Source organism: Anomaloglossus baeobatrachus, chromosome 4 (genome assembly GCF_048569485.1).
Source record: "Anomaloglossus baeobatrachus isolate aAnoBae1 chromosome 4, aAnoBae1.hap1, whole genome shotgun sequence".
Classification (NCBI taxonomy): Eukaryota; Metazoa; Chordata; class Amphibia; order Anura; family Aromobatidae; genus Anomaloglossus; species Anomaloglossus baeobatrachus.
In genome coordinates, this window is record NC_134356.1 from 621,110,790 (window position 1) to 621,124,792 (window position 14,003).

Below are 14,003 nucleotides of genomic sequence, written 5' to 3' on the forward strand. Positions count from 1 at the left end.
AACTGCCTTTCCCTGCACCTAAGATGTCTGTACGGTTCCAATGGGTTCCCACCGGTAACCCGCTCCCCGGCTTGGATATTGGCCGGAGGAGCCCCTTTTGCCCGCAGGCGCTGGCCCTGAGAAACGGTTGCCTTGGCGGTGGCGGTGTCTCTCTCACTCGGTTGGACTGTTGCCTTCTGTCGGGACTTGACTGTTTGGAAACCCAGGAGGTCCCCTTCACTAACGGATTCGGCAAATTCACGGCGACTCCTAGCCTTGCCGGGCTCCGAAAAGCCCCTGCCAGATGGTGCTGGCTTCTCTTTGTGTACCGGTCCGGTACCGCCGGGCCACCGCCCGTCCACGGTCCTTACGGTAGACTCCAATCAGCCACTCCTGCAGACGGTCACCACCGTCTGCCAACCTTGCTGATCTGTCTGGGCCATACACCCGGACCAACTGCAGGCTGCTCAACTACTACTTCCTTCTGCTCACTTTCACTTCCAAACTCAATCTCCTGGTTTTCCCGCCTCCAGGACTGTGAACTCCTTGGTGGGCGGGACCAACCGCCTGGCCCACCCCCTGGTGTGATCATCAGCCCCTGGAGGAAGGCAACAAGGGTTTTGTGTTCTGGCTTTGGTGTGCCTGCTGGGAGTGTGGGGTGTGTGGGTGTTGTGCTCTGTGGCCCCTGGCTTGTCCAGGGCGCCACATACGCACAGACAGATAGCAACAAGGTCTCCCACACCTTTAGAGGGGGCCCTTGGGTAGTCTCCAGAGAGGGCTAGCCTTCAATTCTTTTCAAGGGGTTTAGTGGAGGGGCTGGGAGCTAAAGTGCAGAGGTTGTCAGGAAAGGAGTGGAGCGAGCCAGTCTGGTAGTGGTGAGCGGCGGTTGCTAACGGATACGCGCGCTCACACTAGTTAGACCCTGAGCGGTGTAGTGACAGTTGGCGAGGGGAGAATGGTCACCTGGTCAGTCAGAGAGAAGTGTCCAGGGTGACTAGACACGTAGGGGGAACAGGTCCCTAGAGCAGACCCCGTTTTAACGATCTGCTAAACCTGTCGGTGAGGGGAACTACAAGTACCTCTGTGGCGCCCTGGACAAGCCAGGTCGTCACAGAACTACACCAACACACCCCACACCCCGGTTAGGCACACGGAGGCCAAACAAAAATCCTTGTTGCCTTCCTCCAGGGGCTGATGTCCACACCAGGGGGTGGGCCAGGCGGTTGGTCCCGCCCACCGAGGAGCAAAGAGTCCTGGAGGCGGGAAAAGGAGAGCAGTTGAGAGTTGAGAGTTTGAAGTGGAAGTGAGAGGAAGTAAAGTGGTAGAGGAGCAGTCTGAAGGCGGTCCGGGTGTGTGGCCCGGACGGAACAGCAAGGTTGGCAGACGATGGTGACCGTCTGCAGGAGAGGCTAATTGGAGCAAACCGTATGGACCGTGGACGGGCGGTGGCCCAGCGGTACCGGATCGGAGAGTAAAGAGAAGCCAGCACCATCCGGCAGGGCTTACGGACCCCGACAAGGCTAGGAGTCTCCGTTAAATTTGTCAAATCCGTTAGCGAAGGGAACCTCTGGGGTTTCCCAGCAGTCAAGACCCGATTGAAGGCAACTGCTCAAACCGTAGAGGGAAACACAGTCACCGCCAAGGCTACAGTTCCCAGGGCCAGAGCCTGCGGGCAAAAGGGGCTCCCTCAGCCTCCATCCAAGCTGGGGAGCGGGTTACCGGTGGGAAGCCATTGGAACCGTAACACAACACAGGTGCAGGGAAAGGCAGTCACCATCAACCTGCCGGGAGGAGAAACACCGCAGCCGTCTGTGGGACCCGTCCATCCAGCCGTTTGTTTTACTGGAGACTTTGCATTCGTCATTGGCTGAGTGAGTACCACCGTGCCGTGCGGCACAGCGCTGCCCCCGCGACCCTGCACCTCACCAGGCCCCGTAACCCGCCTGCCATACATCCCTACCTCCCTCACCGGGCCCCGGGACAACCAACCCCCTACCCACGGAGGGAAGAACCAACATCCAAGCTGCTCCCTGTCATCGCTCCCGGGATCCCCGTCCAGAGCAGCGGTGGTGTCACAACCTCACCACAACCGTGGGTGGCGTCACGGACAATATCCCTAAACCAAACCACCCCCTTTCACTCACGGGCGAGGAACGCCGCTCGAGTCCCCGGGATCCGGCCCATCACTCGAGCCACCGAGCAGCAGCAGCAGCAGCCGGACCCGAGCAGTGGGTGAGCGCAGCGTCCCTTCTTCCGCCCGCGACACCTCACCAACTACACAGAGTCCGAGCCTCAGCAGCAACGCATGGACCCATAAGGAGACAGAGCCAGAAGCCATCTCACCTGGTCCACGCTGCTGGCAAACGGTCCAAAACGGGGAGAAAAGGCAGTAGCGACTCCCTGGATAGACCCCCACGGTACTTCAAGTCAGGGGGTTATCCGAACACAGAACTGCTAGGAAGGCGAGCTAACCTGTTACTCTCAGACTGGCCTGAAGGAGCTCCTGGTTCTTACCTGGTTAATCACAGCATCGCCCGGGTCAGCTCACCACAACAACATCTGAGTGAGTAAAAAAAAGCAGTTGAAAGACTTTTGGACTGAGCCTGAGTTATTCCTGACCCGCTATCCTACCCACCTGAGCCCCTGGGGCCTGCCTCATTCACGGGAGGCCACACTATCTGACTGCAGACCCCATCAGCCCCAGACACTCATAAAATCTGCAGTGGCGGTTATCCATATCCCTGACCACAAGCCGTGAGTGGCGTCACGACACATACAAAACCTGACATACCTGTTTACCATATTAGAAGAAGACCCTGTGGCGTCCCTGAAGCTGGAGCGACATCCCTGGGGCGACACACTCGCTCATCACTAGTTACGAGTACGGAGCACCCGAGCATGGTAGTACTTACTCATCACTAGTTACGTGTACTGAGCACCCGAGCATGGTAGTGCCCACTCATCACTAGTTTTGAGTACCGTGCACCCTCCATATGTATCCATATATTATAATGCATCCCCCATAGTCCTTCATATTATATAATGCATCTCATAGTCCTCCATATATTATAATACACTCCCCATAGTCCTCCATTTATTATAATGCACTGCCATAGTTTTCCATATATTATAATGCACCCCATATTCCTCTATATATTATTTTGTAGCCCCCATATAGTATAATTCAGCCCCCATATATCATTATGCAGCCCCCATGTAGTAGCATATAACACTGATCTCGTTTAATGCACCCCCTTAGTCGTCTGGCCACTGTGATTAAATACATACTCACTTCTTGTTCCCCCGCTGCTCTGATCTGTTCTGGCGTTCTGCACATCTCAGCACAGCGGCGAGTAGTAGTGACGTCATCGCGCTTCGCTGTTCTGATAGGTCAAAGCGCAGACACAGTTGGAGAATGATGAGAGAGGGAACAGCGGGAGGTCCACGGAGAGGTGGGGGGGCGGGTCAGGTCTCATAGTGGTCATGTGGCCTGCCGCTATTGGCGATGTGCCACTGGCTGAGGTTCTCTGGCTCCCTGAACCCCCAGGCCTGGTCGCAATGGCTACCCCTGCGACCGCGATTGTTCCGCCCCTGTCCCTGCTACTTTAGTTTTTTTCTTTTAAAATGTTGCAGCCCTAATACTATTGCACTCAGTGCAATCACCCCTGTGATCCTTCTCCCCACACTACGTTAATGACCTTGAATGAAAGTCTTAGTGCTGCTAAGTATGTATACTATATGCACGTTAATGAATATTCATATCTTGTGTTTTCGGCAGGGGTCTGGTGTTTGACAGTCTCTATGGAAATTTGCTGAAAGTTGACTCAAATGGCAATGTGCTGGTCTGCACTCATGGTTTCCGCTTCTTGAGAGGGTGAGTAAACAGAGGCCTGTGACAAACACACCGGTGACTGGCGTGACTGTGCCCGCTGCATGCTCCGGCTCATCTACGAGACTGAAATAGGGTCTGGATCCAGAGTGACATGTTTGTGGGGTGCTGTCATGATACTAAATTCTAGCAGAAGATCCCCGAGGGTTTACTATTTCTATACAATAATCCATTGTCCCCTGGCCAGGATTCCTCCAAGTCTCCTCTTTGTCCTCTCTGTGCTGAGCTGTGACTCCACAAGTTAATTACTGAACGTATCAAACGACAGCCTAATTAGTGATGAAATTAATGAGTATCTTCTCTAAACCAGGCTATCACTGGCTAATACCAGGCCTTGTGCTATAATCTCCTACTTCTGAAGTTCCTGGACAGCAAATCTGCCCAGCAAGGGCATAAATACCATAAAGGCAGCCAAAGCAATCACTATGGGGCCCTGGACAGAGGAGCTAAGCCCTGGATTACCATATCCCCTTTGCTTTTTAAGCTGGGTTTATATTCGGCTTATTTCTGCCCATAATGAACAATGATCGACGATATAACTAGTTATTCAAGGTGCTTTTACATGGGCCGATGCAAACAATCTATGGACCAAATCAAGGGTGGAAACAGACAAGAGGGCCCCCGTACAGGAACAGTACATGGACTCTTTGCAGCCCAATAAAGTCTGAGACAGAAGTTGCTTGCTGCTAGTTGGATGTCGCCCCCTTTCATCTTGGGCCCCCATGCGGTTCCCCACTTTGCACTAATAGTATGCCTGCTCCTGAACCAAATGGTTGTTAAAGGCAACCTGTCAGCTCTGTTATTGTGGCCATGTATATTTCACTCTGAAACACTGCAGCGATTCAGAGAAAATATACCTTGAAGTGTTGACTATGCGTCTTGGCTGACTAGTCGTAGACAGGTGCCCAGTGGCCTCTCCCCACAATGTTCCCCTAGACTGACAGGTCTTCGCCTAGGTGTGCTTATAGGTGGGAAAAGGTCAGACATCTTTCCACTTTGGATATCTGATGTAGCAGTCAAGAGAAAAGTAGCCCAGATGCCATTATGATGGGATAAGAAATGACAGAACAGGGGCTCCTAAGCTGTCCCTCAGACTTGAGACCCTGTGCTCTCCCTTATCTCAGAGGTAGGCTCGATGGTAGCAAAGTCTGAGCCCCCAGTGTAACCCCAACTCCTGTCTGACCTCTGATCTTACTCCTACCCTTGGGGTGGACCAGGAACACAAAAACAAAACCCCACAGAAACGACGCGGACAAGGTATAACGAAAACTCATACACACTGCACTCAAACACAAAGGAGAGACAATATTTGTACAGTGAATAAAGAAAATGGAAGGAAGTAAACGCACGACAGGGAAACTTCCACACAACTCAAAACAGCAACTACAGATCACCAAACACTGGATCTCCACTAAGACTGGAATCCCTGCAGATATTATCGATTCAGAACCACAGGCTCCCATACCTTAAATAGGAAAGAACATAAGGATAAGGCTGCACATCAAAGTTAGATAATAGTATAATGCTAAGGACTTTCTTATATAGGAGATGGAAAAAACATTTTTTTGGCTTGCACGCATAATATATATTAGTGCTCACTTCAGTTATCCTATTTAGTATTATGAAGTTTTTTTCTGAATGTGAACACAGCTCCGCCCCTTTCGGCCATGTTTTTTCTATCTCCTATATAAGAAAGTCCTTGGTTACCCCTCTCCACACACAGCAGTTTTTAATTGCAATGAGATGACACACAGTTAGGGTCATAGAGCTAGGGACCCTAATATAGAGATATACCTTGACGAGGTTTTGGGGCTCAGTTACATTGATCAATGTGATTGCTAAATATCTCCTTTTTCCTAATATTTATGGCAGGTATGCATTTCATTATTCACACTTTCAAGTTAGCAAGTGGCATTTTTCATTGTATGCTTCAAAGTTTTTCGGTATGCTTATAGCATTATACTATTATCTAACTTTGATGTGCAGCCTTATCCTTATGTACTATGTATTTTTTGGCTTGCACTCATAATTTATATTAGTGCTCACTTCAGTTATCCTATTTAGTATTAAATAGGAAAGAGACAGCTGTGGGTGGTAATTTGCAACCTGCTTTAGGAACCGCACACAAATCCACAAGAATTAATTCCTGCAGGGCTGGGGAGCAATGGAAATTAATCAGCCGACGTCCGGCTCAGACTGAGCAACTAGGAGACCTCAGGTTGCCTGTCAGACACTACAATGTGAAGTGTCTGACACTGTAGTGGCACCCTTCCAGTGTGGAACTAAACACCACATGACAGCCATATGAAAATCAGATTGGAAGTGCACTGGGGGTGTGTCAATGCACTTGGCCTGCTGTGTCCTATGCCACTGACACGCCCCCAGTGCACTCCCAGTCTGATTTACATATGGCTTCTAGACTACATTTTTCCTGAATTGTACATCGGATTTCCACAAAAATGGTATAATTTATATTGGAGGACAAGCTCCTATACAGTTTCTAGAAAGTAAGTATCAACCGGTTTATATATTTTGTGCCGCTTATACAGTGCTATGCAAAAGTTTTAGGCAGGTGTACAAAAAATGCTGCCCATTTAGAATGCTTTCAAAAATAGAAACATCAATAGCTTATTTTTTTATCAATTAACAAAATGCAAAGTAAATGAATAAAAGAGAAATCTAAATCAAATTAACATTTGGTGTGACCGACCTTTGGTTTCAAAACAACATCAATTCCTCTAATTAGACTCTTACACATTTGTAAGGAGCTCGGCAGGAAGGTTGTTCTAAACATTTTGAAAAACCAGCCGCAAATCTTCTGTGGATGTAGGTTTTATTTGGCAAGCAATACCAATAGGGAGGCATCCGATTTGATCAAAATGTATTCTGCAGCCGGAAAATGACTCCAAACGTATGTCATTAAAAATTATCTTTAGCGTAATAAAGAACAAGGCGTCCTAGAGGTTATATTATGGCCCCCACAGAGCCGTGATCACGTCATACTGTCTGGGATTATGTCACGCAGTGACTACCGGGGTTTCGCCAGGTACAGGGGAAGCCTGGTCAAGTGCCACTATACACAGGGAACAAGATACAATGGTGGGCCCTGGCGCTAGGGAAAGTGGAGCAGCGTCACCTCCTAAACTCACCTGAGGCTGATCCCTGCACTCTTTAACGACCCTATAAGGGTTTTATCACCCCGTCGCCGATCGTGTGCCTATCCCTTTCTTTCCCTGGACTCAGCCCTGTATAGTGTGCAGGGCAGCCGGAAGGCTAGTCTCACTCTATGGGCTGCTTCTCACTTGCGAGTTTCTCGCAGTAGAGCACTGAGAGAAAATCCCGCATTGGAATCGGACACATGTTAGTGAATGATTCAGCTCTCATCTGCGATTTTTTTCTCAGTCCAAATCGGACTGAGAAAAAAATCGCAGCATGCTGCTTTTTTGCGAGTTTCTACTGCGAGTCTCTCTAATGCAAGTCTATGGGAGCGTGTAAAAAATCGGATGTCACGAAACGGCACTCACACCATCCTAGTGACATCCGATTTTCTAAATACATTTCTCGCAGGTTTCCTAAAACACTGGAAACGAGTGATGTCACACAATGTCTGTCAATCACTATTCTCTGTCAGTCGGTCTCTCCCTCTCGGTCTCTATTCTTTCTCTGTCGGTCCGTCACTATCTCTGTCCCTCTCTCACAGTCTGTCGGTCATTTTCCCCTCCTCTCTCATACTTACCGTTCCCCGAACCCCGGCGCGGCGCTGCACGGCATTCACACTGCTCCGGCAGCTTTTACTATTTTGAAAAAGCCGGCCGCTCAGTAAACAATCTCGTATTCCCCGCTTTCCCCGCCCACGATTGGTTGCAGTGAGACACGCCCCCACGCTGAGTGACAGGTGTCTCACTGCAACCAATCACAGCAGCCGGTGGGCATGTCTATACTGTGCAGTGAAATAAATAAATTAAAAAAAATGGCGTGCGGTCTCCCCCAATTTTAATACCAGCCAGATAAAGCCATATGGCTGAAGGCTGGTATTCTCAGGATGGGGAGCCAGCGCGATCTGCTGAGGTGTCACTGAGGTTAATCGCGGCCACCGCTGGATCCAGTGGCAGCCACCGGGTAACCTCAGTGACACCTCAGCAGATCGCGCTACTCACCTCAGTTGCTGCTTGGAGGTGACCGGAGCGGCGGTATCTGCTGCAGCTCCTGTCACCTTCATGCTGGAAGCGACGCTGGAGGTCCATGGATTACGCCGGACATGGAGGGCTTTTTGGGGCTTATTAAATTGGTAATGAGGGAATGTGTTTGTGTTTTTTATTTCTAATAAAGGATTGTTCAGGTGTGTGTGTTTATTTACTGTAACTTACAGATTAATCATGGAGGGTGTCTCATAGACGCCTGACATGATTAATCTAGGATTTAGTGGCAGCTATGGGCTGCCATTAACTCCTTATTACCCCGATTTGCCAACGCACCAGGGTAAATCGGGAAGTGCCGGGTACAGTCCCAGAACTGTCGCATCTAATGTATGCGGCAATTCTGGGCGGCTGCTGGCTGATATTGTTAGGCTGGGGGGCTCCCAATAACGTGGAGCTCCCCATCCTGAGAATACCAGCCTTCAGCCGTATGGCTTTATCTGGCTGGTATTAAAATTGGGGGGAACCGCACGCCATTTTTTTAAATTATTTATTTATTTTTTTCACTGCACAGTATAGACACGCCCACCGGCTGCTGTGATTGGTTGCAGTGAGACACCTGTCACTCAGCGTGGGGGTGTGTCTCACTGCAACCAATCATAGGCGCCTGTGGGCGGGGAAAGCAGGGAATACGAGATTGTTTAATGAGCGGCCGGCTTTTTCAAAATAGTAAAAGCCGCCGGAGCAGTGTGAACGCCGTGCAGCGCAGCGCGGCGCCGGGGATCGGTGAGTATGAGAGAGGGCAGCTAACTTCAGTCACTCGGGGGATTAGTGGTCACCGGTGAGCCCTTCACTGGTGGCCGCTAATCAGGACGCGGCACAGACAGAAGTCGGGTGAAGTTCACCCGAGTTCATTCTGATTGTGCGGCTCTGTCTGTGTCTGCTGTCATCTGCCATTCAGCTCTGCTACATGGCTGTCTGTCTGCTGTCAGCGGCCATGTAGCAGCGCTGAATGGCACATGACATAGTAAAAAATACGCATTACACACGCATTACACACGCTAGTAAAATCATTAATTTATTCAGAAAAAGCATAGCACTTGCGTTGCACTCGCACCTAACGTGAACTAAAATCAGCCGAGTTTTTTTCAGCCCAGTCGGACCGATTTTACTCGCATAGATGTGTTTCCACCCTATGTTAAAGACACAGAGTGGATTAGACAGACAGGGGTAAAATAAACAGCAATCATACAAAGCACTCCAAACAACAAGAGGTAATAATGAGGAACGGACCAGAAGGGAGGAACCCAAAAGGACTATGGAACAACCTCAGTTTTCACACAGCAAATGTTCTCTTAATGGAATCCTACAGCAAATGTTCTCTTAATGGAATCCTGGTCCTGCGCTCACAGGTTCCCTCTAGTGGCAAGTAAAGCAGAAACTATCACAAGCAATTACCAGAGCTAGGAGGGAAGTCTTTATAGCAGAGCTAATTAGCAACAGCTGGCTATTGCTTTCATTCAGAGTACTGGAGACTAGAGGATCTACTTAACCCTAGCAGCACTGGATAAAGGAGAATCTGCACAGCTAGCAGTGTTAACCTGAGCAAGTGTGTATGAAGCCCTGCGCTGTGATCTCCTGACACCAGAAATCGGAGGGACCACTCTCTGTTGTGGTACCCTCATGACAGATTATATGAGGAGTCACAAGGATTTGCACAAGCGACATTCACAGAAGATCTGGGGTTAGTCCTCAAAGTTTATAACAACCTCCCTGTCGAGTTCCTTCAAAATCTGTGTACAAGTGACCTAGAAGAACTGATGCTGTTTTTAAAGCAAAGAGCGGTCACACCAAATATTGATCTGATTTAGATTTTATCTTTTTTTCATTCACTTTTCATTTTGTTAATTGCTAAAAAATAAACTATTAGACCACGTGCACACGTTGAGTATTTGGTGAGTTTTTTACCTCAGTATTTGGTGAGGTTTTTTTTTACCTCAGTATTTGAGTTTTTTACCACTGTATTTGGGTATGTTCACACAGGGCTTGTTTTTGTGCGTTTTTGCTGCGTTTTTTTAGTTGCAGATTTGCCTTGGTTTTATGGAAATCTATGCTAATAAAAAGCTGCTTTTTACAGTCCCAGCAAAGTCTATGTGATTTCTGAAATCTCATGCACAAACACACACAAACAAAAACATCAGTTTTTTTTCCTGACTGTTTTGTCAAATACCTGCGTTTTTGGTCAGGTTTTTAAAGAATGAGCATTTCAATTCTTTGCTGCAGATTTGCTGCGTTTTTTCATTGATAAAACCCATTTTGTAGAAAAAAAGCAGCAAATCCGCACCAAATCTGCAGCAAAAACGCCACAAAAAAAAAACGCACCAAAAACGCAGATGAATCAAAGGAGATTTCCTGCCACAAGATCAGATTTTGGTCAGGAAAAAAACGCACCAAAAAAACCCTGTGTGAACATAGCTTTTGGTGACCTTTTTTACCTCAGTATTTGGTGAGGGTTTTTTTACCTCAGTATTTGGTGAGGGTTTTTTTACCTCAGTATGTGGTGAGGTTTTTTTTTACCTCAGTATTTGGTGAGGGGTTTTTTTTACCTCAATATTTGTAGCCAAAACCAGGAGTGTGTGATAAATACAGAAGGGGTGCCCGAGTTTCTATTATACTTTTCCTCTGATTGTTCCTCTTCTGGTTTTGGCTACAAATACTGAGGTAAAAACCTCACCAAATACTCAAAGAGTGCACATGGTCTAACACTAGTTCCTATTTAGAATATGATGTACATGTGACGCCCCTGGACTATCAGGTCGTCACAGGGTACTGCACAAGCAGCCCTTCCGTGCAGTATTCCACCTCCCTCATGGTTCTGGGTTCCTAACTAAATGGTGTTGCCTCCAACAGCAAATCAAATCCTAGATACACCCTGCACCACACCCACCAGGCACACCAGTGGATGGCTTGAGTGGAATAGAGTCGCCCACCTGGGGGAGTCAGGGAGGGGAGGTGAGGAGTGTAGTCAGTAGAGGAGTAGAGTGTGGAGTTGAAGGAAGGTTTGGAAGCAGCCCTCGAGCTGTAGGGAGCTCAGAGGAAGTTGGGAGTATTGACTCCTGAAGGAACTGTCTAGGTTGCAGACGGTGGTCTGAGCCTAGAGGAGTCGGACCCCCGGTCGCAGGGGATTGTGGCAAGGGGCTTGGAACTGTCGAGGAGGACAGCCAGCAGCCTAGCACTATCACCGGTCCGGGACCGAAGGCACGACGGGGTACACGGATCCTAGGTCGGGGAGTAGCTTCAGGCAACTCGACAATTCACCTGAGGAAAACGGAGCCTTTATGATCTGTTCCCACCCACTCCAGAATCAGGGCATTAGCGCAACGAGGGGAATAGGACTTTCCAATCCAAAACGGTCCAGAAAATCCCAAGAGTGAGCCCTGAGAGCAAGCTCCCATACTTAGCCATAGTAGGGAGCGGGGCCCGGCTAGTTCCATGCTACCGGGCCATCAAGTTGAAGTCAAACTAAGTGCCAGGAGGCAGGTCATGGATCACCAGGCAGCACCATTGGGGACGGGACCTGGACGAGCTCCCCTCAGCGGTACCCAGAGACTTGGTTTACCCGGTTGTCATTGTCTGATTTTGGATTGACTGAGTACGAGAGTGACACTTGCATCCCACGGCACCCCCACACCAAGTCCCGGGGCATCCCCCTACCCGTGGAGGGTTACAACACCTTGCTGCCCCACTTCATCACCCCGGGTACTCCCAACGGCAGCAGCGGTACTCCCCAAATTACTGTACACCACGGGTGGCGTCACAAACTATACATTAACTCCCCTGTAAATACCACCTTTCATTTGAGTGGCCACACAACCCCCCGGTCCGGAGACCCTTGAGCCACAGCGAACCCGGATACGAGCAGCTCGGCTGCTTCCATGGGGGTGGCTCATACATACAGTGGTAAGTTTTAAAGGTAGCCAGGTTATCCATTGTATTTTTCTGGAGGTATGAAAAGCATTTTGATGTTGGTTTGTTTCAAGACAACTGTTGCACGATGCTGATCACATATAGTGAGCAAGTTACTTGTGGTACTATACAGGCAAAGACCATGAAAAATGCCTGTACACACAGGTATTATATACGCTCTGTGCAATTAATCAAAGGCTTATTCCCATCTCCAAGATCCTATCCCAATATGTAGTAGATGTAATAATAATCTAATATTTAATGCTGAGTGTATGTGTGTGTGTGTATGTCCGCTAAAGGAATCTGCACCGTCATATTTACAATCATGACATTTTGCACAGACGCCTCATGTGACCCAGGGAACGTCATAGACTATGATTTAACGGGAAAATTTAACCCCGCGCTTTACAGTTACTCTCCAAAATCCTGACTCCATTAAACTGAATAGAGGTGGGAGCTACAGGCTATTAATAGCAACTATCAGTGGTTGCTATAGGAACAAAATAAACTGTTAGTATAAGAAGCTTATGTGTGAGGTAACATGATGTCGGTGGGGAGACGGATAGAGACAGACAGAAAGAGACATACAGACAGAGAGACAGACATGGAAAGAGACAGACGGGGAAAGAGACAGCCCTGGAAAGAGACAGCCCTGAAAAGAGACAGCCGGGCAAAGAGACAGCCGGGCAAAGAGACAGCCGGGCAAAGAGACAGCCGGGCAAAGAGACAGCCAGGCAAAGAGACAGCCAGGCAAAGAGACAGACCTGGAAAGATACAGACCTGGAAAAAGACAGCCGGGCAAAGAGACAGCCGGGCAAAGAGACAGCCGGGCAAAGAGACAGCCGGGCAAAGAGACAGCCGGGCAAAGAGACAGACAGGGAAAGAGACAGACAGGGAAAGAGACAGACAGGGAAAGAGACAGACGGGGAAAGAGATGGGGAAAGAGACAGACTGGGAAAGAGACAGACGGGGAAAGAGAGAGACAGACAGACACACACACACATAGAGACAGACACAGAGATAGAGACAGACAGACACAGAGATGGAGACAGACAGACTGATACAAATACAGACAGATAGACACAGACAGACAGAGACATAGACACAGACAGACAAAGAAAGACACAGACAGAGACACACAGACAGAGACTGGGAGAGAGACAGAGAGACAGTTACTATCCCGGGCAACGCCGGGTACTACGGCTAGTATATAATATTAGCCAATACCTCCAATTAGGAATGTAGTATAGTTCTCCTGATTAGCTATGACACTTACCTCATGTGCAGGGAATTGCAGGACCTTACATATCCATGGTTATGACTACGAATATAATCATAGTTAGTTACTTAGTTGTTCATGGTAATAACCATGAATAACCATGAATACCTGACGTCAAGCAATACCCTGCACATGAAGTAAGAGACATGGTTATATTAGGAGAACTATACTACATTTATAATTGGAGGTATTTGCTAAAAAATTTATTATTACACCCACTACATATTGGGATAGGATATTGGAGATGGGGATAATCCTTTAATATCCTTCTAATACTTCAGCACATACAAATATACAGTAATAAAGATTCCAATCCCTTCCATTGTATTATTCAGGGCTGAGATCTGGATTAAATACCCCAATAAATTCATCCAAAGAGATGACACCAAGAGATATCACATCCTCAACACGCTGTTCAACCTGTCAGGTAAGTGAACGTGTGTCTGTCATTTGGCCATGTGGCTGTGTTACGCAGGCTACTGAATGTTTACATGGATTTTTCTCTGATTTTACCATTTAATCCTTATAGAATTGGGCCATCTTCCATTCTTGCACCCCCCCCCCCCTCCCCTTCAGACAACAGACGTCACATTGACATAACAGTTATAGTTTGATCATTTTCCCTATATCAAAAAAAATCTACATATAATGAAATGTGGGAAAAAATGCAATTACGCTATTGTTGTCTTGGGGTTCAATTTTATGGCATTCATGGGGCAGTAAAATTGACTTGATCACTCAGATCAGTACAATT

At 48.1% G+C, this 14,003-nt stretch overlaps 1 protein-coding gene across 1 annotated transcript in view; it reads left to right on the forward strand.

Moving 5' to 3' along the window:
• LOC142301918 (cytosolic purine 5'-nucleotidase-like) overlaps positions 1 to 14,003 on the forward strand; it is a 123,482-nt gene that overhangs the window by 17,310 nt on the left and 92,169 nt on the right. The window contains exons 4-5 of the mRNA XM_075342962.1: positions 3,758 to 3,853; positions 13,585 to 13,676. Of these exons, the coding sequence (XP_075199077.1) occupies positions 3,758 to 3,853; positions 13,585 to 13,676 (188 nt within the window). The remainder of the gene's footprint in view (positions 1 to 3,757; positions 3,854 to 13,584; positions 13,677 to 14,003) is intronic.